This window comes from Ochotona curzoniae, unplaced genomic scaffold (assembly GCF_017591425.1).
Source record: "Ochotona curzoniae isolate NIBS_2020 unplaced genomic scaffold, NIBS_Ocur_1.0 contig_1302, whole genome shotgun sequence".
Classification (NCBI taxonomy): Eukaryota; Metazoa; Chordata; class Mammalia; order Lagomorpha; family Ochotonidae; genus Ochotona; species Ochotona curzoniae.
Window position 1 is genome coordinate 13,832,578 of NW_024465035.1, and position 27,423 is coordinate 13,860,000.

The following is a 27,423-nucleotide window of genomic DNA, read 5'->3' on the forward strand; positions in this document are numbered from 1 at the left end:
TGGCCTGAGAAAACATAAAGACAACTTTGTGAAGGAGGAATATAAATAGCTTTGATCTGGGAGGATTCTTTTTGTGTCCTGAGTACAAGAGTATAAGGATGTTGTTCCTGTTGCTAACCCCGAGTTTAGCATTCTGTCATTTCTGGGTGTACAAGCTGAATGTCTTCATGAACAATGCTTTAACTCTTTCATTCCCATGATTAGGGGAATGATCGTGAGCAAATATCATATTAATAACTTGGGTGACTGTATCTTCATCCATTTTAATAAACCGCTGAAAACCTGTGGGCTTGAGCAAAGAACACATTACACAGCTTAAATTACTCCTCTGAAAAATAAGACGGTAAAACTTCATGGACTTTTTTCTCTAAAATTCTAAAAACTGAATATCTTCAGTAAACGCATCCTCTCTCTCTTACTCTCCTCTCTCTCACTTTCATTCACTCTCATTTATTTGAAAAGTAGAGTGATGAGATGTGAGGGAGACAGCAAGAAAGGATCTTCCATTTGCTAGTCCATTACTCAAATGCTTGCAATGCCTAGGACTGGAACTGGACAGAACCAGGAGTCAAGATCACGGTCCGGGTGTCCCAAGTGGGTCCTTGGACCATCATTTGCTGCCTTCCTGGGCACATGAGTAGGGAGCTGTATTAGAAGCAGAGCAGCCATAAATCAAATTGTCCCAAGGCACTACAGTACGCTGGGGCCATACACATACACTGGTACCCAAAACTTTCTTTTATTTTCCTAATTTTTCTTGTTTAGCTGTCTTTAAATTGACAGTTATAATTGGTTGCTCATTGTCTCCTGCATTTTCCCATGGCTTTCATTGTCTAAGTCTAACAAATTATAATGAAGACCTCCTCACCAAATACCACTGATGGTTGGTAGGATAAATTGTATTCCATTCTATCATTGGTCATTGGCCTCTGATAGAAATATGTTAAGATATCTTTTAAAAAATTACCCTTATTCTTACACTTATCCACGCAGGAACTCATTTTTGAGACATTCAATAAACAGCCAAGGAACCTTCTAGAGCCACTGTTGTAATTCACTGATGAGAAGAAAGCAGTGGATGCGTACTGACCCTATCCTTTAAGAAAGACACAGTCAACCCTTTCATAAAAGAGGTGGCGCAGGTGACAAACTAGTGCATGAGTATGATCTTTTTCTTTTGTGGTAGAATAAACTTCCTGTCAGAAGCGAAAACTAATGCCATCCTTTATTTATCCAATAGCCATCTGTTTGCTTCCGATACAACACCATAGACCTGGTGGGTAGAAAGAATTAAAAACATGGAAAATGATGTCCTCCAATTCCTAAAGTTGGAGATAAAATAATGAACTTAAAAGATACTAACTATGCTTATGGCATTATGTGCTAGTTGAAAGAAAATAGATACTATAAACAAAAAATTATACTTTTGAATACATATTATATTCTAAGTGCTTCATATTTTTAACTCAATTGTCATAGTTTAAAAATAGACAGAAATATGTGTTTAAGATTGAACTACATAAAGTAAAAGGAAAATTATTTAAATGAATATCATTAGCATGCTCATTAGTTTGAATCATAAAATCTTAATATTTTACAGTATTATATATATGCTTATGTATTATATATGTAAACATGTATCTTCCCCCTTTAAAATAGATCTGATATATACTTATAAAACTATTCTTTGTATGAAGATTTAGAGATATAGCCAATGGCTGAGAAATAACCCATTTTTGCCTTCCTATAGCTAATATTGAAAAATAAAGCAGAAAACGAAATAGTGTAAATTTTATGTATAATTAAGTAGCTTATTAATTACCATTACGTTATACACCGGTAAGAGATTCTTTTCGCTGGACCCTATCAAAATAAATACCCCTGAATCTTTCAACATGCAGTTTTAATAGTTATTTTTAAGTTTTTGAAGTTAATTGAGAACAGTTGAACACATTCAATAGCTACAGTTTCAAGGAGACATTCACACTCCCCTTGCTTCCCTGTGACCTTTAGCAAGAACACTCCTCCCTTCTCTCCATTCAACAGTGTTTGCACAGACATGATTTTAATCAACTTTCTATTCACAGGCTTAATTTGCCATTGATTGTAATATTCAAAAGTAAAAAGATCACAAGACTGCATTTCCGCTGGAGTATAAACCTGGGCTAAAATGCCAGTCATAACCAAAAGTGACCACTTCATTCCTAGACTTTTTTGTGTGTTCTACAATAGTAGCCACATGTCAGAGTAAACATGATATCATTTTGAGACTGGCTTATTTAATAAGCATAATCGTTTTAAGTCACATCCATTTTGTGGCAAAAGACAGGGTTTCATTCTCTTATAGTTGGGTAGTGTTTCATAGTGTATGTGCATGCCACAGTTTAATTCAGTCATCAATTGATTAATAACTGGGTTGATTATTTTAGCTTTTGGGAATTTAACTTCAGTAAACACGGGGGTAATAACTCTCTCATAGGTTGATTTCATGATGTTTGGGTAAATTCTCAGGATCATATGATGGAGCTATTTCCAGCTATCTGAAAAAAAAACTTTGTACTGTCTTCCATAATGGTGAAGTTTTTTTGCCTTCCCACCAGCAGTGGATTAGGGTACCATTTCTTTAATGCATCCTAATCAGTGATTATTGTTCTTAGCTTTTTGGATGACAGCCATTCTAACTGGCATGAAACGAAACCTCATTGTGTGAGACTGAACATTTGTTTTGTGTGTCTTCTACATATATCTTTAAAATACAAATTTTTATGAGGCATGCTAACATCATTATTGCTGTAACAGCATTGTTGCTACTGTGATTTCAAAAGATGAATTTTCCAGATTAACTCTCATCTTTCTCAGTTGTCCCAACAAGTATTTTTCTGTGATTGATTATGAAGCAAAATGAAAAAGTTATATCAAAGTTACGCAATGTAATTTATTGAAATACCCCTTTGTGTTGCTAGCATCATTTTGTTAAAGCTAAGAAATTTAAGCCCTTTGGGCAGCTGGGAAATAAATGTGAGTCTCTGGCTCTCAGGAGAACCTGGCATCTTTGTCTAAATAGCGTAAAAGAGAAGCTTCATACAAGCTGTGCAGAAGCCAAGGGCTATCAGAGTTGACCAAAGATGGGCACATGAGAAATTGCTTCCTGAGACCATGCATTGGAGTAAATAGAAATGGAATCGGGTTGTAATTGGAGGGAATTCTCTTCTGAAGAGGCTTTAACAAGCTGTGTAAAATTTTAGGAAATGTTGTTGGTGTAAGATTTGAAAGTTTAACAGTTTGCACTTCCTCTTCATCAGCCTTTTTGTCAGCAGAGTGATAAAATATTAATAATGATGAAAGAGCTGGAGAAGATAATTTCTGTTAAGCAGGAGGCAATTAAGACAGTGCCATTCATGCAAAACCTAATAACTCCGATCCTATTCTACAGTGTTTGCTGGTGTTGGGTATAGAAGGGGACCAAGAGAGGCTAAGATTATGAGCATTGTACTTTGTACATTCAAAACAAGAAACAATCAAGAACAAAAACAGCCACTCAGCAATTCTGTGTGTGGGACTGTCTGTCAAGGATCATGAATGTTGTGGTGAGTTAGGTAGGCCCTCGTTATTGTCTTTCCAGACAGCAATGCAAATTGACTTGAAACCATCTCATTACTTATTTATAATAGTACCTAGTTGTAAATTGCACAGTTGTGAAACTTTTGCATTTACTTGGGCAGTTGATCAGACTTTTCTGAGGAAGCCATGCTTTCAGCTAATCTCTGACAATATGCCATGACTAACTTGATGATGTATTTTTGTTAAGAAAGAAAAATGACTCAAAATTTTCAGTCCCGAAGTGACACAGTAGTCCTATTATGCGAAAGACAAGAAAAGAGTTGGAGAAAAATGATATACTCAATTTCAAATATGCTTGACTTAGAAGATCCCAATGATAAAGAATTAAATATTAAAAGTAGAACTTGAATTCGAGAATGACATTGTCCAAAGTTTTATTCTGGGTCAGTCATTTGCCAATGTGCTCTAAAATACTCTAGAAATATCCTTCTAGATACTTGTCCTAACAAATTACAAGCCTGAAGAGAAAAATAATTTAAATTTCAGCTTGAATTTAAAATTTAAAAGTAAATTTTGGGCTGGAACATGTTCAAGGCATTGAGAAGAGCCACACTCTCAGAGAACACTTTTTCCTGTTGGCTGAAGAGCTCCCCCTATTTCACCACATGTAGACTGTGCTGGGGTTGCTGCAATGACCTCTTCAGCAATAAATCACCTGAAATATGACACCTTTACCGATAATATTTTAACGTTGTCCCAATTGAACCATTTGGACTATTTAAACAGTTGCAAGTGTAGATCATCCAGCTCTACTACCTATTGACTTATTTATGCCAACTATTTTCCCTTAAGAAACAAACTTTGGTGAAGATGAGGAAGATATCCAAATTATTGAATATAGCAGATCTCACAATAAAAACAATATTGCATTATTCAAGCCCTCTTTTCAATATCATCCTCTATGTAAGCATTTTTGAAGCACACTCACATACTTCAATCTATCCCAGATATGACAAGGGGAGAAGCAAAGCCATGCCTATTGGCAGGGATACTTCTGACTGCTATGTGATGTCAGTCTTTCCTTCAATGACAAACTTCCTCTGTTGTCCACATTCACTGTATTCCCTAATTACTCTAAAACTCTACCTGTGGAAATATGAATTTTTCACTAAAAATTCACTGGCATTTCTCTGGATGATTTCCTTAGTCATCTCCAACTTTGGCAGTTGTAACTGAAGAGTTAAGTTTTTAGACTCTTTTTTTTTTTTGCCATTTACATTATTTTGAAACTCTCTTATCTGCTAGATCTGAAAACTTCATTCTTTGCTGTTATTTCTCATTTTTCAGTATTTACTTCTTTGAAAGGCAGAGTGGCAGAAAAAGATGGTGAGAGAAAGAGAATTATCTGCCCCCAAGTGGCATTTGTCCAGGGTTAGTCTAGGCTGAAGCTATGACACTGAAAAACCAGTTGGGTCTTCTATGACAGTGACAGGAACATAAGCTGTCAGAACATATTAAATATTTTAGAAAGATAATGGGCCCATTGTGGTAGCCTAGCAGCTGAAATCCTCATCTTGTATGCACCAGGATACCTGATGGACATCAGTTTTAATCCCGGCAACCTTGCCTCCCATTCTGCTTCCTGCTTGTGGCCTGGGGAAGACAGCCTAGGGCCTTGGGACCCCATGCCCATGTAGGAGACCCGGAGGAGTTCCAGGCTCCTGGTTTTGGATTGGCTCAGCGCTGCTGTTGCAGTCACTTTGGGAGTGAATCATCGGATGGAAGATCTTCCTCTCTCTCCTCCTCTCTGTACATCTGACTTGGCAAAAAAAAAAAAAAAAAAAGAAAAAAAAAAGAAAGATAAATGGAGATAATAATATTAATAATTTTCCCATAATATTTTATAAGCATGAATGAAATCTGGAATGATAGATCATAGTTATCAGCCTAAATATTGGTGCTGTTTTTGATGTTCCTACAAGTTGGACTACTGACTTACTATCTCTTATTCATTATTACATACTGTTTAGTGTAGTATTATTAATACAAAATCAACAAGATGAAATTTCACTAGTGCTGTCTTCTTGATCCCCACAGCTGATACCTAGGAAACTATTCCTCTACCTGGTCATCAAGTCAGTCTGTTCCCAAGCAATACCTTATCCTGATTCTCCTTGAATACAACCCCTACTTTCACCTAAAGTGACCAAGCTGCCTGTGAATCCTAAGCCTTTGGTTAAAAATATAACTCTTAGATTTTCTGCTGTATTGTTGATGATAATAATCAATATCTATCAATATCTATCAATTTCTACAGGTAGAAATTGTGCAAAGTTAAGTTGAAAGAAATAGGAGCAACTAAGTAATCATATTGATTTGATACTTCCTCCCACCGATTGTTTTCATACAAGATCTGCTCAATCCCCTCTTTTGTTACTTTATATGGTAACATCCCAGGAACAGGGCAGAAGCACAATCATTTCGATGCTTGCAAGAGCTAAATGATCACAAACATTTAGTCAAGCAACTGTGCTCCTTGGGTTAGTATAGGCACATACCATTTGGGAGTGTGGAAACTGCTTTAAGGAACTTTTTCAGCATACCAAAAAGTCTAACATTAACGTCTGGAACAAAATGAGTTAACCCCTATTCACATTACTATATTTGGTGTGGCAGTCAAATCTCACTCATAGGGAACTAGCCTAACTGAGAAATATTTATTACTGCACGAGGAGGCTCATCCCATTTTACAGAAAACAATTAGTGTGCAGAGATAAAATTGTAACTCACCATGATTCAGCTAGTATTGTCGAATATTGCTTCATGCTTACTAAGTTGCATTTAATAAGCAACTTTTTAATACCTAACTGTTGCACTGCTCAAAGTCCTGTTAGTGATGTTATGTGAAAAACAAAAGTTTAATATTATATTAGAGTCACTGGACATGTAAAAATTTCTAACACAAGGTAGAGTGCATAACTCCAGAATTATGTAAGATTCATGAGTGTATTTATTTTTAGATGCATTTTTTTTTTTTAGCAAAAGCACATTGGGGAAAAAAAAAGGATGCGGATTATTCTTACCTCTGGGAGGGGTCCCAGGTTTTGGATGAAGTATGTGCAGTGTCCTGACCATCCTGTAACTGTACAGTGAAGCATGGGGCTTTCAGAGAATCAGAGGCAAACGTGTGGCTGCCTTGTGGCTGGTAGTTGCCAGGTGTGTACAGAGCTCAGTGCTCTGTATTCTGCAGTCAACATATGAGAACGGGAACATGTAACTGAAGTTAAGGCCTCCAAATCTAGCCTCATTGTTAACTTAACGAAAAACAAACATTTTATAACAGGACCCTCCTGACACTCCATGGCTCGGGCAAAATGTCAGTGCTGAAATCTGCCTGAATCCGTGCAATTGTCCAGGTTACAGCAATGAAGCAAAACATTTTTACACCTTTTACTGTAGCCAAAGCTTACAAGAATAGTAATAAAGAAAATCTTCCATCTTTGAGAGCTCTGGCAAAACTCTATAATTTGTTATTGCTATAGCCCTATTGCTTTTTCAGCAAAGATGAAATTCCATCCTTTTCAAATGTGAGCATGAGAGGGAGGCAATAATCCCCCCATATTCCAAATCTCATCTTTCCTGCGCCCTTTTCACTGTGAGCTGCTGAGTAAAAGCCTCTTGAATTGTTCTATTTGAATAAAATGTTCTTGGGGGAAATGTGGAAATGAATGTTTTCTATAGCCTGGTTTGCCAGCTGTTTTATATGGCCATTTGATGCTAACTGATACAGAAGCCTTATCTATTACACTACGAAAGGGATTTAACATGAAGCACAAGTTGGTATTACAATAAAAATGACCAGTAACTTATTAATCTTATGCTATTGTGTTACCCTCAGAAATGACATGTGTGGTTCCAATGCTAATAGTATTGCTTGTGGTCATGAAATACAAGCCAATGCTGTTCATTTCGGTGTGCAAACAAGATTTTGTATAGTTTTTCTACAGTAAAAAAAGAAAGCAACTTCTCTTCTACCCTATGGTTATTATATTCATGCTATTTTATTGTCAGTGAAGTTAGATTTCACCACATTACTATTAACTGCCAACTTTCCTGAAAAAGACTTTGCTGCAGGCAAAATAATCTCCTGTTGGTGACTTAGATGTGCACATTCCAGATTCGTAGAGGTCATTTGCATTTAGTGTCACAGAGCCAGTCACTACTTGAATTCTTTAAACAAATGAAGTTTTCTATGAGCCATCTTAGAATTCTATAAATCATATTTAGTTATGTTTTCTGAGCTATTTCAGCATGTGGTATTAGGATCATATGAACCTTCTCCAGAATTAACCTCCTGCAATGTATAAAGTAAGGCTTTTAAACTTATCACCACTAATATTTTGCATTGGATTTTTTTTTCTCTTTTAAATCACAAGATGTTGCATGTTGCCTGTTGCAGTTGTTGAGCGATATCCTGGAGTTGAATACACCACATTCCAGTTGCACTCCCTTCCAAGGTGTAACACTTGAAAACACCTCCAGGCATTGCCAAATATCCACTTCTGGCTGAGGAACCTTGGGCTAATCACAGAACGCTGCTTGAATCTCAGCAAAGAAATAGCTCCTAAGAGAAAAATCTCAGGAAATAATTTGCTATGCAATTCTTTCTCAGTCTTTAATAACAGCAATGCTGAGGCATGATGTTTATGAATATCAGGCACAGAAACATAAGGCTATATATTTAGATTTACCTTGACTTTTTCAACTTTCTGGGTACTCTAAAGTTTTCTCATGTGTTAAACTTTCTAATGTGTGAAATGTTTATAAATCAGGTCGGATAGGGTAGGATCCGAGAAGAAGCTAAAAGAGTGGGAAAGATTCTGGGGTTCTCTCCATAGGTTTGCCTCCTGTATTTCTTCAAATATGTTCCCTCTGAGTCTCCAATGCATTAGCTGCCTTTCTTGCCATGCTTTCAGCAAGGGTTTCCTGTACATTCTTGGCTTATGTTTGAACTTGGGAAGAACTTAGTGCAGAATACCAGAATCAGGGGATCGTGACAGTACATCCACTCTGCTCTGCCCAGGGTATTCCCCATTCCGAATGACTCATGTGAGTGATTGTACTGGAACCTGTGGGGAAGGATGAAATGTCATTCTTGTTTGATGGATAGGATTAGAGTAGATAGAACCAAAACACATTAAATTTCACCCCCCCAAGGGTTCCATTTGTTAGTATCCATTTACTTGACTGATTTCTTGAAGCTTTTGCTCTCTATTTTCCCCCACAGAATTTCCCGTAAGTTCTGCCTGTCAATCCAATTTTTATTGCTTTCACTTTTTTAATATCCCAATTGATAACGTTATACAACATAGACCAGCCTCACTGAAGTGTGATGTGTGATTTTTCTCTGCTAGTGCATGGGACTCAGTGTGGACCAGAAGTTGAAGCGCTGTGTGAAGTCCTGAGAAGGACTGCTTGCCGAGTGGTCCTAAGAGCCTGTCATGTTGTTATGCACCCTGAATAAGTCTTACAGCTAGCTGTCACATAGACAGGAGCTGTCAAAGATGAGAGGACCTAAAGGGGATTGTGAAGGGCAAACAATGACTTTTTATAGGAAAGGATTGTTTTCAACAATTACTAGTGCCCTTCCATACTTAGAAAGTAGGTGTGAGCTACGCGTCCAGTGAACTCAATTAAATGGTGTTGGAGCTCATCCCTTGGCTTTTAGACATTTTGAGGACCTTCCTTCTAGTTCCTGCCATCCTGGCATTGATCATCATGTACGGTAATCAATAAGCTCCATTACTTAAAATGTTTTCATTTATTTGAAAGGCAGAATAACAGAGATGAGGGGCACAGACTTCTTCCTTCTACTCATTTGCTCCTTAGATGACGAGGCTAGGAACTCCATCTGAGTCTCCCTGATGGTACAGAGGCTCAAACACTTAGGCAAGCGACCGCCTGCTCAGGCACATCAACACGAAGTCATCTCAGAAGCTGAGCAGCTGAATTCCACCTGGCACTCTGCTGTGCCATGCAGTTGTCCCAAGCAGTGGCATAATGCACCAGACCACAATGCTAGTCCCATCAGTTAATTCTTTAATCTGCTGTGGATTCACTTGTTTGTTCATTGATTCAATTCAAAGATTATACCCTTGGGCTCTAGGCAACAAGGCAAAGATGTGTTCTCCAGGGGCTGATACCATAAAGGGAAAAACAATCAATAAATATATACTTGCCAGATGGGATTGGCTGTCATAGACTCACACCGCTGACTAGGTGGACTAGAGAACAGAAAGATATTTCATCGCAGTTGTGAAGGATCAAAGTTCCATTATCACAATTTGGATTGATAGCTGTTCTGAGGGTCTTTTCCTACCATGGTCTTCTTCAGTGCACCTGGTGTTGGGGGAAGAAAATATGACTTGTGTGTCTTATAAGAACACTAATTTTGTCTGATGCAGGCCACCCGAGCTGCTCTCCAGAGACTCCAAATACACAGGAGATTAGGGCTTCCACCATAAAATTGGGAGGAGACGCCACATTGCAGCCTATGGCATGCATAAAGGAACTGCTAAGAATGACTACTTCTCAGAGTGATAGGAACAGAGACCATTTGCAGTGAGATGGGAGTTGCTGCTTTAGTTGCAGGTTTCTGGAGAAGGAAAAAATGCAACACAAAGGTGGAAAGGAGGCAGTATTCTAGGGATTTGAGGGAATCCACATTTTGTGTACAGAGACCACAATTTCAGCAGAAAGGTGTGAGGTGCTGAAATCACAGGACAATAAAGTCGGTACCCTTGGATTTGGGTGGACAAAGCAGAGTGTAAAATGTATACTAGGAAGGTACTCAGAAGTTTGTGCAGGCCAATAAAAGGAGCCAGGTTTTGTTAGCATTTTGAAGGAATACATTTGGAATATGTTAAATTTATTAATGAATATATGAGGCATATTTAAATAACCAATTTTAAGTTTTGTCTGGAAGCCTAACTCATCTTTGGTGAACGTAACAAATGGCCAAAATTTTTTAAGGATGGATATGCACTTATTTGTTAATTATCTTTTTGTGACTGGGTATTACAAATGTAGCCTATCGCTCTTTTTAGTCCCCGATTGTAATTCTGACACACACACACACACACACACACACACAAGATCTGCAACAATCACATATAGAACAATTATATTCCCTCCCTAGCTCCATCATGTTCCCTGGAATCAACCCCTTCTCCCACCCCAGGCCTTTGCAGCTGCTCATCTGTCTTATGTCTCTGTATTTCTGCTTCTTCTGTATTGAGATATGTCCCAAATGGCATTCTGTCCTAGGCATGCTTTTGAGTCTGGTGTTTTGTCTTTAGCACAATACATGTGAGATTCTCTGTGTTGAATAACTTAGCAATTACATGTATTTGGTATGTCTCCATGTCTCTGGGTCCTATTTCCATGAATCCATCCAGGATTGCATTAAAATAATTTTTAAAAAGCCTCATCCATATGTAACAGCATACTTTATAGTCTCCAGCACCTGTCACACGTTCTTATTTCTACATTGAAATATATTGCCCTTTATTTTTCTCTTTTCAAGTAGAAAGGGTTTTTTTTGTTTGTTTGTTTTTGTTTGGTTGGAAGGCATGGACCTGGTACAAGGTTGTAACATGAAAATCTAAAATTTCCTAGGAACTGGCATTTATTTTATGAATGAAGAGATGGATGCAGTTTGTCTAAGCCACCTTTGTAAAGCACAATGCTTTTCTTTGACTTCAGACACTATCACACTCAGGTGGCATAAGAGATTTCTGCATAATTAGTGTTATTGGATGACTCCAAGCTGTCCATAGATCCAGAATGACTTCTTTCTCTTAGGAATTAGATATTGTACATCTCCTGGATGCTCTGGTTAGTAGTTGATGGAGAAACAATGAAAGCAGAAAAACTTGATCTTTCCCAGAGGTGCTTGTAGCTTTGATCAGTGGCTAGTCCACAGCAGCTTCATGAATCCTACTCTTTTTGTTTTCTGTTTGCAGATTTTATTCTTCACCGTACAGTATTGCAACCAACCGCATGATTCCACAGACATCTATCACGCCATTCATTGCTGCTTCCCCTGTCTCCACATACCAGGTATGTCCAATTTACCTGAACCTCAGGAGGTATCTTTCTTGCCAGTAATACAAAGCATAGAGACAAAAAAAAAGACACAGTAGAATTCAAGGAAAGTTGTCCCCACACACTTTAGCACATCATCATGTAATAACACCCTAGTGATGCATGAGTCTATACTTTCAAGGGTTTATTTGCATTAATTCATTGAAAAAATAAAATCCAGCATCCTTTTCATTCTATCTGCTGAATTTTTTGTGCTTATGCTGCTCTTCCAACATCCATACAGCTTTCTTACCACTGGGAAATTATTTTTTCTCATTGTTTGTTATTTTGGTTGTTCACATTCCCTATTGTATCTTTTATAAAAGCGTGTTTCCAGCAATTCCTTCACCTATTCTACGATATTTTATCATTGTCATCTCATTTTGTCACGGCTGCTCTGGAAAAGCTGTAAGGATTAATGTTGAAAGCTACTGCCCCCAAAATAGAGACAATGATCAAAATTGGAGAAAGTTATTTTTGCTACCCACTCTCACTTCATTCTGGCTCCTAAAGAAGGGAGGTCAGGGATTTTACATATGGAAATACAGGAATATTTGGGACTTTAAGGCATCCTAAGCCACATGTGGTAGCCAGCTAATTCCAAACAGATGGATTGAAATAATCATACTGCTTCAAAAAAAAACAAAAAACACTGTTTATTTGGCTTATTCTGATTATTAAATAGACACTGTCACCACCTGATTCTTATGCTCTCCTAACCTCTCATTCAACATTTCTTCTAATTCTCATTGGAAAGAACTACCATTATAAAGTGCCTAGTGTCAGTTTTAAAAGCTTGGAGAAAAAAAAAGGATGAGAGAGAGAGAGAGGGGTTGTGCATGCATTTTCTTGTGTATATTTTGCAGAGGGTGGGGATGGGTGTTTTCCACCGAGTAAAACTGTAATGTTGCTGACTGGTACCAATTTGTTGAAGTTTCACCTTATTCAGCCACCGCACACCTCATTTCAGGATGTCCTAGTTGTCAGTACATCAAATTTGAGGTTGTATGCATTTTTCCTTAAGTAGTTTTCCCTGAAGCAAATCATTTTCATTTTCCTCCCCCCACGTTCAGACTCTTGAAGCATGTCGTGGGAAAAGGAAAGAGACTTTTCTTTGAATCTTATCCGAGGGTCTCAGAATGCCCGGTGTCTTCATTGCTTTCCTCGGGGCCTGTGAAACTTGGTGCAGGGGCCAATCAGCTTTTGTTGTTTCTGCAGGCCTGCCTAATTGTAGTGTGTGTGTGTTTGTGTGCATGTGTGTGTGTGTGTATTTGTGCATTCCATTTTTTCCTAATCTTGGCCTCTGTGTTAGACAAGACCCCATATCAATTCCCAGTGTAGAACATGATGTGAACAAAATATACCCCCAGCAGTGATTTTTTTTGTGGAAGGGCTCATAAAAGGAATTTCACTTTTGTTGTTCACTTTTCTCAAAAAAGATATTGTTATAAGTTCCCATATTACCAATTCTTTTTCTCCAGTTGAACTCAAAAGCATATTCATGAATCCTTTTGGATTCCAGAACCTCTATGTGACAGCTCATATGGTCTTACTTTTTTTCCATGGCACATTTAAGAATAGTTGACTTGCTCAAGTATATAGTTTTAATTTTTCCATATCAAATAATATAAGAAAAACACTGGCTTGCTCTCTAGTTTAACTCCTTAATTCTTGATAAGAGTTTCACCTCTTGGATATAGTTCCAGGATAGGAACACCCAAACATTTGAAGGTACAAGTAATGATAAAGAGGAAGTTGTGACCGTCAGCCCTTACTTCTTTCACTGTCTGCTAGGGAATCCCAGGGAACTGATCTCCAAACAGTCTTTGAGGCCTCCCATTACTTTTGTCTTCAGCAGAGCCTCCCATAGGCTCCAAACCCAGTGAGGTGCAAGTGGGCAGACACTGAAGTCAGCTCCAGTGCCAGGGAATGTTGCTTTATAGCTTGTCATCACTCAGAAGCCATACTACTCAATCTTTTTCACCCTTGATTTTGAGCCCTAGTTATCTGTAAAGTCAGGTGGATTTCACTTTCTTATGACCTAGTGTGACTCCACTGAACACAAGAACCAAGTTCTCTCTGTGATTGCTTTGTGCTAATAAATGCTGTTTGGTGCATAGGTCCAGAGTACTTCATGGATGCCTCATCCGCCATACGTTATGCAACCAACAGTAAGTGTTCTCACTCACCTGAGGCTCAATATTTCTATTATCCAAGTGCAAGTTATTGTGATGTGTAGAAGCTTTGGGGTAAAGCTTTTGTTATATTCTGTAACTTTTTCAGGCAGCCGTATTCACCAGATAAAAGCTGTTCCTGAAATTGTGCAAAAGCATGTGCAATAGACAGGTGGAAAAAGAGATAATGTAAGAGAGTAAGAGAGAGAGAGATGAAAGGCAGAGAGAGGTAGCAAACATTATTGTAGAAATGACAGTTAACTTCTCAAACTTATGTCTGCTGTTTCTAATGAATGATCACTTGCTGCTTCATGCAGAAACTTAAACTCTGGACAGTTAAATCCATTATAAAGCCTTGTTTGTCTTGTCTTTATGTTCTGCACTGCTTTCATCAGACAAGTCCGATATACTCTGAGAACAGTTTTGAGTATGATGATCAAACGTTAATTAATGGATGGCTAGTAAGGATAGACTTTATGTTCATGAACTATAGTTGTTCTTTTTAGCGCGATATTTCTTCTCAAACTATTATCTATTTGTTAGTGTTCACCTTTGGTGGCACAATATTCCATCAGTTCCAAGTGAAAATGTGACACATCACATTAAAATCTAGACTGAAGGTTAAGGAGTCCATTTATCCATGTATACATTTTCTGAATTCTCTAGCTCTATAAGAAATAGAAGATAGAGACAGTCATTTGGCGAAGCAGTTAATCCGCTGGTTGGAATGACACATCTCGCTTTGGTTTGTCTGAGCTGCAGTCCCAGCTTCCATCACAGTTTTAGTCTCCTGTTAATGCAGAGGCCGGGAGCAAGTAGGTTTGACAACTCTGGCTATTGGGTCCCTAATTTCTGCATGAGAAGTCTGGATTGAGATCCTGATGTCTAAAATTGGTCTGTCTTGGATCCCAGCCATATGATGGGGAATGAAACAGCAGGTCGGTGCTTTCTGTCTGTCTTTGTCTCTGTCTCTCTCTGTGTGATTCAAATAAATATTTTTTTTTAAAAAAAGAAACATAAGATAGATTTTAGAACATAGTCATGAGAGTGTTAGGCAGGGGCAAGATCCCTAGACATAAAATGGTACTGCATGACAAGGCCTCTGATTCACTCTCCTGTTACAGTCAGGCTGTGTGTGTCATCATTTCCTTTGCCATGATTACGCTTACCAGTGCTCTTGACTGCATCAGATGAGAGCATACATGAAAACAATGCAAATGACATGCTGTTGCTATTGTAACAATATTATCTTCATCATTAGTATTGAATCTGTTCGATGTGCAAAGGAGAAGCAGTACTACTTGTTAACACTTTTAGAAACTAAATTTAAAATAAGAGCACATATGAAAGCCTAAGATGTCGAATACAAAGACATCCATTTCCTGGATTCAAAGTGTCGGTGAATCTGGTTTTCATATTTGAACTTTGGCTATTTTGTATTTTAATAGAGAACTTTCCATGTGGCGCCTAACAGTTCAATGGTTTGTTATTCTATTTAAAGAATCAACTTTATGTAACGCACTGCAGAAGAACTTCAGACTATATTTTGCAAACCCCTCTCTTCACTATTATTTATACACCTGAGGGGCTTCCTGGGTTCATCTGGTCTATGTTTCATAAATCATACCAATATGCAACAAATCCAGCCTACAATTTTCTGTCCAAGCCATGTGCTACAATTCAACATGTCCTGCCAAACCAATATATAGCACAGCACAGATTGAGCCAGCACAGGAAAGGGAAAGTTTCTGCCAAGTTCTAAGGAGAAAACTCTGGAAGGAAGCAGCCGCCTTCGAAAGAAAATAACATGTTCATTTGCAGAGCACTAATTCTAACTCAGTGTTCACACTAAGGTGAAGCGTCAGGTCTGAGGCCAAAAGGGATCCAGAGCTGGAGATATCAGAGTAAGTGAGATTCTTCGGCACTCCTAGAACCTTTAGTAGAAGGGCATAGGGTATATATGGGTATGTGGCTCTTGATTTCATCTGTTACTCAGAACCTTAGCTAAGTTTTACCCTCGCACAATTTCAACCCCATTTATGAATGTATAACTTTTCACAAATCTTCCTCTAACAGTAAGTAAGTATGTGTGCTTGTGTGTGACGGGTATATATATCGAGAGAGAGAGACAGAGAGAGAGAGAGAGAGAGAGAGAGAGAGAGACAGAGAGAGAGCATGCGCTTTTCTCCCTTGGAATTTTCTTGCTGTGACTTCTAACCCCTGGTGTCATATCACTTTCATGCCTAGGCTGTGCAGCACATTTCAGTATAGGATGCTTGGTCTAAAATGTAACATTTGTGACTAGGATAAAATCTCAGAAGAGTTGCTGTCATCCTACCCTTACTACATACACACTTTTTTTAAAAAAAAATCTTTAATGTGAATTATTGGTTAAACTTGCCATAGAAACATCAGAGCTGTTGGCGTCCATCTTTGTTTCACTAATTGTCTATGTTGCATGCAGAAATTCCACAGTTGGCCTCAGATTTTGTACCCAACAGCATGTAACATAATCACACGATGGTGCAATTAAACCATCGAGATCCAAGAAATAAAATGGATACATCTGAGAAGAATGAACAGTAGACTTGATGATTGATAATGTGAATTGTTGGCCAGATCTGGGGGGTTAGAAAAATATCTCTCCTGATTTTGAAGACTGGGTAATTTACTTGAATTTTTTATGTCACAGTTTCCTCATCTGTATCATTGACATAGTAATGCTTAAGCAATTTTGTATTATGAAATGAAACTAAATATTAAACCACTTAAAATAGTTTCTAGTAAATAGCAAACACTCAAAAAGTTCTTGTTATTATTTAATTGTATCATTAGACTTCACATTATGCTTCACTATTTCAAATGTATGAGATTAGTGCTGATTTAGGAAGAAAATGGAAGACAAGCAAAGATTGCTTTTTTCTGCCACAGTCACAATGCTTTATAAATGTCCGTACCTAAAGATGCACATTCTGTGCATCCATAAGCAGGTTACAAATTACAAGGTTGACTCTTCTTTCTTGGCTTACTAAAGGATCCGAGATGTAATGGGTTTAAAACTATCTGTTGGGTAACTGTTTAGAAGTAACAAGACATTAATGCAAGATGTCAATATTCACATCTCAAATATGTTGCCTATCATTGCAATTTCTTGCAGTTTTTGTTTTGCACCGTCTCCTGCCCTAATTTAAGAAAATCTCATTTCTTAATGAGTTCTCTTTATTGAGACATGCTTCTCCCCAGGTATTACACACACACACACACACACACACACACACACACACACACACACAGAGTGACTCCATAGTTGTGACCAAATGCGTGTTTTATTTGGTTTTTTTTTTTTTTTTTTGCTGGAAGTTGTTCAAGTTGTCTCTCAGGCAGCATTTGAAAGCTCTGAGTTCTCTGTCAGGCTTGTAACTGGAAAGAAAGCAGTGCCTCAGGGAAGTTTCAAAATACAGCACAATGCTCTTGGTCTTTTGGCCAGGGAAGATCCATGTTAAGTCTGAAAGAGCAACAACTCGTCAAGAAAGAAATGAAATGATGGCGAAAAGGAAATGGCTCCATAAAGGATGCAAGCACAAGAGAAAACAGTATGCACCTTTGTGCAATTTGTCACTTAACTTGGCTTCTTTAGGTTTAAAATTTCTGTATAGAACGCAGTGTAAATTTAGTAAACCTTTGGAGAAGAAGAGATGAGGTGACTATTTGAGAAAAGTGGTCTTTGTGCTCATGCCCAGGGACTTTATTGGAGCTCCTGTAGAACTATGAAATGCCACTTGAGGAAGCAAGTATGTTTCAGCTTGCTCTTTGTTGTTCATCTAACTAGGCTCCTGGGAGAAAAGACTGGTAGATGAAATTAGGAATTCACTTGTTGATGCAAGGAAGTAAAAATGCTGATGTTGTCCATGCAATTGGTTATCTGTTTCTGCTTCTGTATTGCACTCTGAAATCTCACTAATACACTGACAACATTGTAATGGTTGATGGATTGCACTAAATATCCATTCCACAGAGCAGCATGTCACATTGGAATGCTATATGAATGCACAATTGAGTACCCACTTTCAAAAGACTGAATATTTTTGCTAAATCTGGGCTATTGGCCAGCAGAAAATATCACAGTTACCAAGAGGAAGCAGAGTTCTATTGCATTAAATTCTGTTTAGTTTCATTTAAATCATAAATCTTCTGTTCTTCATATGACTGGTGTTATTTCATCTCCAGGAGAAAGGTCAGCTTTCATTTCTACTTAATTATAAATTGGTTATCTAATTACCATAGCCTAAGAAATGTAAAATGCCCTCATTGAATCATTGGATGATTCTTTGCCATGCATGACTAAATTATAATTTTTGTGATTAATAAACCCTAAGTTTACAACTAAAGAGCAAGATATAAACTTCTGTACACTAAAGTTGTTTAAGAGAGCTCTGGAATACATAATTTGGGCAGTTTTTATCTGCACACAGTCAAGACCTCATGTATTCTCCAAATTGGAATGCATGTTTTATTTTTTTTAAAAAAAAGGGACCATTAAAATTAGACGGACCAGTAGAGCTCGGTTCAAAAGACAAGGCTTTGTGATACAGGTTCGGAGAAATCATAATTCTTTTGGTTTCGTTAAAGTAGTAAGTGCTAGAGGAGTTAACTATGTATCTATAAAGAACTATGTATGTATGCACGTGTGTGTTACAGTTATCTGTGAAGTAAATCCTGTGTCGTAGGGGAAATATTATCTTTGTATTTTGTAACTAAACAAGTAAAACAACAAAACTGACAACTCCTCTCAATTTTATGTGCTGCTTCTATAAGAAGAGAATTAAGATGAATGAGATTAACCTTAGCAGGGACATTTTTTGGGTTGTCACCTCTTTGGGAAGATTCCTAAGGTAAACTAAGGAAAAACAAAGTCATTTCTCAGCAAGACTTTTAGATATCTTCAATATTGTCAATGAAAATTATGGCTTTGTTGTTCCTAGATATAACGTCAGAATTCAACAGTGTTTTTACAGAAGTCATTATTTGATGACTCAGGAAAAATTTGAACAATAAATTATAAAAGAAATTAGAACATCCTCACTTGTCAATTCTATTCTCCAGACATAAACTTTGTGAGTAAATGCTGATGTTACCACTAAGGCATTTTTTAAATGTACCGATTTATGTGAAAGGCATTAAGCGGGAGAGTGGAACAGAGCCAGTCGGCCAGAGCCAGGAGTCTGGAACTGCAGGTGGTTCTCCCACTTGGGATGGTAGCAGCTCTGGTTCTTGAGACACTGTTTACTGCCTGTGAGGATGCACTTTACAAGAAGCTGGTTTGGAAGCTAACTAGTCAGGTACCAGGTAAAACTATGTACTCCCATATGGAATGTGAGTGTCTTGAGTGTGAAACCAACTCATGGCTGTACCTCAGTGTCCAACACCAATTAATTTTTAAGCTTATCTGTGCGTGTGTGTGTGTGTGTAAACACACATATACAAATATATACACATTTGCATAAGTCTATATTTTAACACATATAAAAGACTACTTTACAAATATGGTATTTCAGCTTGCTATAATTTTATGTAATATCATACTGTTTTGGATGCCACTGTCTATGAATCATATATGAAATACACATTTTTTTCAATGAGTTTATAATATGCCATTATAAAGTTATATGGAAATGAAGTTCGGTAATGTTCTATTCATACTTCTTTTAATTGCTTCTACTGTTGCTAAAGAGTAACATTAAACATCACTGTAGTTGGGATGAATTGATGGCAGAAAGGTATTTGTGTGTTCAGATTTGATTTTCATTATTGTCAAGTTGAAATTTCAGAGGTGTTTTTGTCTTGCATGATTGCCTTAATGAACACTGGGTGACCTCAAATTTTAAATAATGTTTTGTAATGGTGAACGGTCTGTCATTAATGTTTTACTTCTATGTTTGAGTCCTAGGGGAGTTCAGATTTTTTTTTTTTCATGTTTACTGGCTAAATTTATTTTCTTTGTCTCTGAACTCCAATTTCATTCACTTTGCTCATATTCCTTTTGGGATATTGATATGTTCTTATTAGTATAAGATCCTATTATAATTTCTAAGTTAACATTGTCATAATTTAAATTTAATATGTTAACCATATATTTGTGTATTGATGCATCTTTCTTTTTAGATCAATGGTCAGCAGATTTTGTGCACAAACTCATTCAAATAAGCCAAGTATATTTTTGTTCATGGATATATATATATATACATGTATATACATATACATATATATTACTAATAACTCTGTTTTAGTCTATTGCCATATTTCTGAATTCTATTATGCTCTACTGTCTTCTGATACATTTATCCCTTTGGAACATTACTCTGTGTCAATCACTATAACTTTACAAAAGTGTATGCACTGGAGGGAAGTTTTCAAAATTATTTTTGCATTGTTTCCAAAACATTTCTGTATTTAATTCACATACTCAGATGAAGTTTAATAGCATTTTACCAAGTTTGAATTTATATATTGACTTGAGGGAATATAAGACTATCTTATGTGCATATGACATGTTAATAGCATCAGATTTTTCTATTCAAGCAAAATGTCTTTCATTTACTCAATAATTATTTTAATTAAAATGTATTATTAATATTGAGTATTAAAATTGCCCAAATATGTGTCTTGAATAGTTCTTACATTCCTTCTGTAACATCTTGATATTTTTGCTGCAATAGTAATGAATTTCTTCTACATGATCACAAGTCATTTTTAGAGAAAAATAATTTATTTGCATCTACTAAATTTATTTAACTTAAGATAGTTTAATTTTGTTCATTAGAAAGGCAGAATGACAGGCAAAAAGAGATCCCCAGTCCATTGTTTCAATTTCCAAATTCTCAGTATCTTGACAAGGCCAGACTCCTGAACCTGGAACTGGGTCTGGAATTCCCACGTGGTTCGCAGGGCTCCAAGAACTTAACCCATCATCTACTGCCTCCCAGAATGCGCATCAGCAGGAATTGATAGCCCTGCCCTGACTCTAACTCAGGCATTCTGACATGGGATGCGGGCATTCCAACAGTGTCTTAACCACCTTGCCCAATGCCCACCCTTAAAAACATGTGAATTCTTCAAAATCAATGTTAAGATTCAGAGTATAGGTATAAAAACTCACTCTACCCCCCAAATCACTCCTGTTACTCTCTGACGGTGTATGTTTCCAGGACTTTTTAGTTTCGGCAGCTCTCTATTTGCAGTTCTCTGTCTCTCTCTACTATGCACACACACTTACATGCATAAACATGTACATGTGTGCATCTTTCACCAAACGAGATCACATAGGCAAAACCTGGGTTAAGTTTTCAAGAGAGTTGTTTACCCTGTTCTATTATATTGCATATACTTTATAACAAGTTGTTTCTGGAAGTTCTTTGCAGTCTCCAAATGTTTCATTGGTTCTTGGGTTTTCTAAGCACCTTAAGCAATCTAACTTTCTACCTCGTCTTAAGTATTTATATTTCATTATCTAAATCCTGGGCCAGGTATATTGTAATATACCGTTATTATTCTTATTCTTTATCATAATATGTTTGCCCCTGCAAAATCTTTCATTTTTCAAATCAGATATGATATTGAATAATTTAGACTGATTCCTTTTGTTCTAAAACCTGGAACAAGTTTTAATAGCATTGAAAGTTTCTAATTTTAAAGATCAAAGAATTCATGTGTAAAAAGCCATCTTGGCTTTTGGGAAAGTACACGTTTACTCTGCCAATTTTTTTTTTCAAAATAATTTACTGCTCATATCAGACCTATTCTCAGGAAATTAAAGCCTTGTGCTCCATTTAAGGATTTGTGACTATCACAATTATTTTTAGAACACAATTTGAATATTACGTATTAGATTGTGAAATGCTTTTGTCTCAACACAATTGGCATCTTTAGTTGTTCTTTGACTAGCTGTTGACCTTTTGTGTGGAGCATAAACTAAATATAATGGGAATTTAAAATAGTTACAGATTATTAAGGATCACTACATGTTAAGAATTTATAGATCAATAAAATTTTAATGCTATTTAAAATTTATATGACTATTTCTGTGATGAAAGGTATGCAATATTTACTTTAACTATTTATTTAATTCAGTCTTTACTTTCTCAAGTCCCTTATCATACCAGTTGTTGATTCTTCCTCTTACAAAGTAAGAATGTGCATAGGCGTTTAGGCTAAATGCCCAACAACTGAGATGCTGTAGGTTGAAGTGACTGCGTTCCAGCTAGGAGTCTCAGGCCTCTGATTCCAGTATTCTGCTGATGCAGATCCTGGGACGTTATCTTGAGCAGTGACGACTCAAGTAATATGTTCATGACTTCCATGTGGGAGACCTGGACTAAGTTCTTGGCTTCAGTCTTCAAATTTAATAGCTTCTATATTTGTGATTATTTGGGCAGTGCAATTGTACATGAAAGACTAAGTACTTTCTTTCTCTTTGTCCTTGTCAGCTTATTCTTATGTAGCTGAAAAGAATCTTAGGTGCCATGAAAATGTTCAACAAAAATAATTGAATGTTCTTGAGTGTCCAGTGTGTATAGACTATTTTGCCAGGTATTGTTGGAAATGGGAGACAGAAAATAAGACAACCCATCCTGTAGCCATGCAATCTAATATTGGAGAACATTTTATATGCTTAGAAGAGTTTTATTTGAAATATAGAATGGAAATTGTGAAATGGTTAGCAGTTATGTAACACTGAAAATCAGGATGCATCTGTGAATACATAAAGACAGAGAAGGAAAAAAAAAGACATAAGCCTAGTCTTATTGAATGCATGATGTTTTGTCATGTTAAAGAAAAAAACATTTGTAACATTTGGTGGTAAAACAAAACACTGAAAATATGTAGGAGGGGTGTTCAGTTACTTCAGGGTCATAGAGACAAACAGCCTGTAGTAAGTGGAATGTTTTTGTTACCAAAAATGTGGATGGAAAGATTCTTTGTAGTATACTGAAATGCAAGTTTCATTCACTCTGATCTGGAGGACTTCCCTTCACATTTTCACCAGCTTGACGTGCCCCATGTTGTTGCTGGAGTTTAGATTTACTTTGAAAAATGTTCAACAAAAAGGATAAATTGATGTGTCATGTGTGAAAAAGTCTTAAATTCCAGTGGAGTAAGGATGGGATCTATCACAAAGGGTAACATATTTCCATGTTAATGAAGCATGACAGTGTCATAATGCAGTGTCTTTGTATGCACTCTCCTTTTATACAAATATGATATTTCTGGAGATAAAGGTCTTCTGGCACATCAAGCTTTGCATGCTTCCGGCAGAGAACATTCTTTGCAAAGATCCTTGAATTTTTCTTTTTTTAAAATTTATGTTTTATTCAAATGTCAGATTTATTGAGAGAGAGCGAGACATAGAGAAATATTTTTCTGTCTGCTGGTTCACTCCCCAGTTAGTTTCAAGGACTGGAGATGAACCAATCTGAAGCCAGGAGTTTATTCTGGGTCTCTCACGTGGGTTCAGGGGCCTATGGACTTGAGCCATCCTCCATGGACAGCCCATGTGGTAAGCAAGGAATTGAATTGGAAGTGGAGCAGCCAGGATACAAATCTGTGCCTGTATGGAATGACAGCGCTACAGGCAATGACTAGCTGAACAGCTAGTTTGCTACACCTCCCCATCAGCCTCAATCTTTGATTTCTAATCACAGAGGTTGCCAGAAGCAGTGGTGATGCAAGAGTCTTCTGAAATTCAAAATATAAAACTTTTTGAAAACCTCTTGTATAGTAGTAGTTGGAGCTACCAAATCCTGCTGTACTAGTTTAACTTCTGAGTAAGATGAATGCGTCTGGTTGATCCCTGCCTCTACGTCTTGTAACAACAGCATTAACACTGGTCATTACATTATAACTTGGATAGTGTTTAACTGCATTGGTGTGTGTGTGTGTGTGTGTGAGAGAGAGAGAGAGCGAGAGAGACAGAAACAGACAAGAAAGAGATTGAGATTGTGTATGTGTTTGATATATGTATTATGATCTGCCTTTTTGCATTCAGTTTCATGTTATTTAGCTACAGAACTCAAAAACAAGGCAAGTTCAGTGTAGAAGGTATCCTGTTTGGAACCACAGGTGCAACCACCTGACTGTAAAGAAAAACTTCAATTGTGCATGATCCCCAGTGTGTGCTTGAATAACACTTAGTATCTTCATCACTTCAGTCAAGAGATACATATTACATATTTCAAATATTCAGTAAACCAAAATATTTCTGCTTGGCCAATTCTTTTCTAAAGACATTGGCATAAGTTCCTTAATAGATATTTGGCATATTAGATATAATTAATTGGAAAGACAATGTTAAATATTCACCCTACTGAAGTCCTATTTCTTAAAGAAACAAATACAGAGATTGAATAAAACCCTGTCTGACATTCTAGAAAAACAGCAAGTTGCCAGGGCAACACAACCTTATAGAGACAGGGTAAATCATTTATTTTCTAAATGTTGCCAGGGCAACTGAAACACCTAATGAAATCACTGAAGGCTTAAGGATGGACTCCTGATCATCTATGGAACCATTTGTTCTTTCTTAGTATACTGAAATAGAATGTCCATGACTTATCGAAAACATTAATGGTTATGTGACGTGCATGGGTCATAGAGGTAGTCATAGGTGGTTTTGTATATTGAAAATATTCTTATATCTCAAAACCAAATATCCTTTATTACTTTCCTACTAAATCATCATTGCAATATTACATTCCTTTAAAGATTGCCCTTTGCTGGCTTAGCCTTGAAGAGCCCAGTGACTTTTTTTTTAAATTATGTTTATTTTTCATGATACTGTTCCTTTGGCTCAGGGATTCCTTGTTTCGCTGCTCCCCTTTCTTCTTCCTCTCCCCCACCCACTATTTTCCTCTATCTTATAATCTTAATATAGTCCCTCAATAGTCACAAATCCACCATTCTGTTATTTAAGCATATCCTGACATTGTAGATGTAGACAGTGGTATAAACTCCAGCATTCTATTGTCAAGATGTATTTGCCAGATTTCTACGAAGTCATTATGTCTTCAAATATAAAAGGGAAATTGGGTCTGATACCAAATTTGCTTTTGTACAATCGGTTATTAAATACTGCCATCGCCAACAAATAGATTTGTTAAAGAGGAAGACAACTTAGGAAAAGTTCCCTTTTGCTATACTATAGAATTCTGTTCTTCTGCACATTGGTTTATGTCAGCAATAGCAAATGTTTTATATTTTGACTGTGTGTGTTCTCCTATCTCTGTCTGCCCCACCCCAATTTACTGGGCTTCCATAACAGAACTCCATCCTGGGGCATTTGTGGTCCGGGATGCACCTTCTGACTATGTTTTACTCAAAGCAAAGGCTTTAGAGACTAAATGTTACTCCCTTCCAGTCTATTCCTTTACCTTGTGTTTTCCTTCCTAAAAATCCCTAGAAAGAGCAGAGCTACTTTTCTAGACAAGCAAAAATACTCATTTTCACCAGAATGCAGATCAAAGTTCAGGTTGAATGGAAGCGTTTGGGGGGAAGATTTTTCTTCCAGACGTATCTTTAGAGATTTCAAGAGAACCTGAACATGGAGTCAACAGAAATTCTTCAGTTTTGTGTTTTGACTGTTGTATTTCCCCCAATATTTAATACGTCTCCCTCCCCCAACATTGGAGGTAGGCAGGAGACTAACTGGCTGTCATCATTTGGCTGTGAGATGAGTCAAAGTAGAAGATAGTACTTGGTAACAAAACAAACCTGTATCATTTAATGATTTCATGCCAGCCGTTAGGATTGTGGACTGCATGCGTTGATGATTTGGCTTTAGAAGTAGCTGAGATCCAGTCATTCTACATGGTAGTAATCACTCCACAAGTTCAGCTGACTACTAGGTGAACTTCAGAAGCCATAGCAAAATCATACCATCAGCAGAGAAAGCTTCTTCTCCTGTTGACTTTGTCAGGAAGGCATGAAATTGTTCAAATGGCATTGTACTGTGCATGTGTGAGATTTTAAAAAATTACGATAGTGCTTGTCCCTCTTTACTGAAGTATAAATTTATAAATACTGAAAGGAAGCTAAGAAATCAGAAGGCAAATGCTAAGAGACTTAGTCCTTACACAGACTCTCGCGTGCTACTCTTGGCTTTATACTTGCATTATACTCTTGCCTTCTTAGTTCTCATTTAGCATAAAGCAAACTACGCCTATTATTAACATGGGTTTTGAATAATAACCTTAAAACTTCTGTTTAGAAGAATGACCTTTCTTATCAGAGTCATCTTGAAAGGGTTTTAAATCAATACACATTAGAACCATTTCTGCATAACAATGCTGTGTATTAAAGATCAATTCTTACTTTCCTATTAAGCCTTTTATCTCCTCAGTCTTGCATCTCTACGTATCTTTAATCAATACTAAAAAAAGTCATTATGATGCCAAGTTTATGTTACATAAGTATGCGTGTAAATATTTAGGTTCTAATATGAAATTCAAAATAGCATTTCTCTTTCTGAAATGTCTAGGGATATACATAATTTGCTTTGAGGAACAACTTATATTATACACAGCATGGTTAACTAGATGGATAGATGCGTGGGTGCTGCTAAACATCAGTGCCCAGATACTATAATCTTCAATCTACTAGGGTCTTAAAAAAACACTGATACACAAATATAATATAAATGTGTATTTATCTGATTACGCTTAGAGTTGCATTTATTTGATACAAAAAAATCCCGCTGAATATTGTTGATTTTTTTAGTATAAATTAGAATTAAATAAGAAATAAAAAGAGAAGAAAGAAATGAAATGGGATTCTTTTTTTTAAAGATTTATTTATTTATATTGGAAAGTCAGATATACAGAGAGGAGGAGAGACAGAGAAGAAGACCTTCCATCTGATGGTTCACTCCCCAAGTGGCCGCAATAGCTGGAGCTGAGCCAATCTGAAGCCAGCAGCCAGAGCTTCTTACGGTTCTCCCATGTGCGTGCAGGGTCCCAGAGCTTTGGGTCTCAACTGCTTTCCCAGGCCACAAGCAAGGAGCTGGTTGGGAAGAGGGGCTGTTGCGACTAGGACCAGCACCCATATGGGATCCTGAGTGTGCAAGGTGAGGATCTTAACCACTATGCTATTGCACCGGGTCCATGAAATGGAATTCTAAAGAAGAGGCTACAGAGGCCGTATAGGTCAAAACTAAGTAGCATATTTTGGCCTCATTGGACAAGCAGAAAGGAAAATCTCTCAACTGAACTACTGTGTGTTGTACAAGCAATAAGTGTAAGACCCAGTTGAGTTAGTAGGACCAGGTAAAGATTTTCAGTTGTTAGCTTTAAATACAGGTTTGCTACTCAAAAATGACAGTGATGCCCATGGCAGTCATTCATTCCTGTTGAACAGAACATCTGGGATTTCTAGCTTTCTGTTTATCCTTCATGACTAATTACCACACGTCTGAGACTTGAACACATGAAGTGCCTATCGTGTTATATTAACAGTAATTATCTTTTATGTTGTAAATAAAATGTTTGTGCCCCTG

General features: G+C 37.0%; 1 protein-coding gene across 7 annotated transcripts in view; it reads left to right on the plus strand.

Moving 5' to 3' along the window:
- Window positions 1-27,423, plus strand: part of RBMS3 (RNA binding motif single stranded interacting protein 3) — a 632,648-nt gene that overhangs the window by 534,877 nt on the left and 70,348 nt on the right. For 4 of the 7 annotated variants that reach the window (XM_040963885.1, XM_040963911.1, XM_040963904.1 and 1 more), the window contains 2 exons: window positions 11,586-11,682; window positions 13,827-13,877. In XM_040963885.1, coding sequence (XP_040819819.1) covers window positions 11,586-11,682; window positions 13,827-13,877 — 148 coding nt within the window. The remainder of the gene's footprint in view (window positions 1-11,585; window positions 11,683-13,826; window positions 13,878-27,423) is intronic. The other 3 variants (XM_040963914.1, XM_040963912.1, XM_040963913.1) reach the window with 1 other exon arrangement.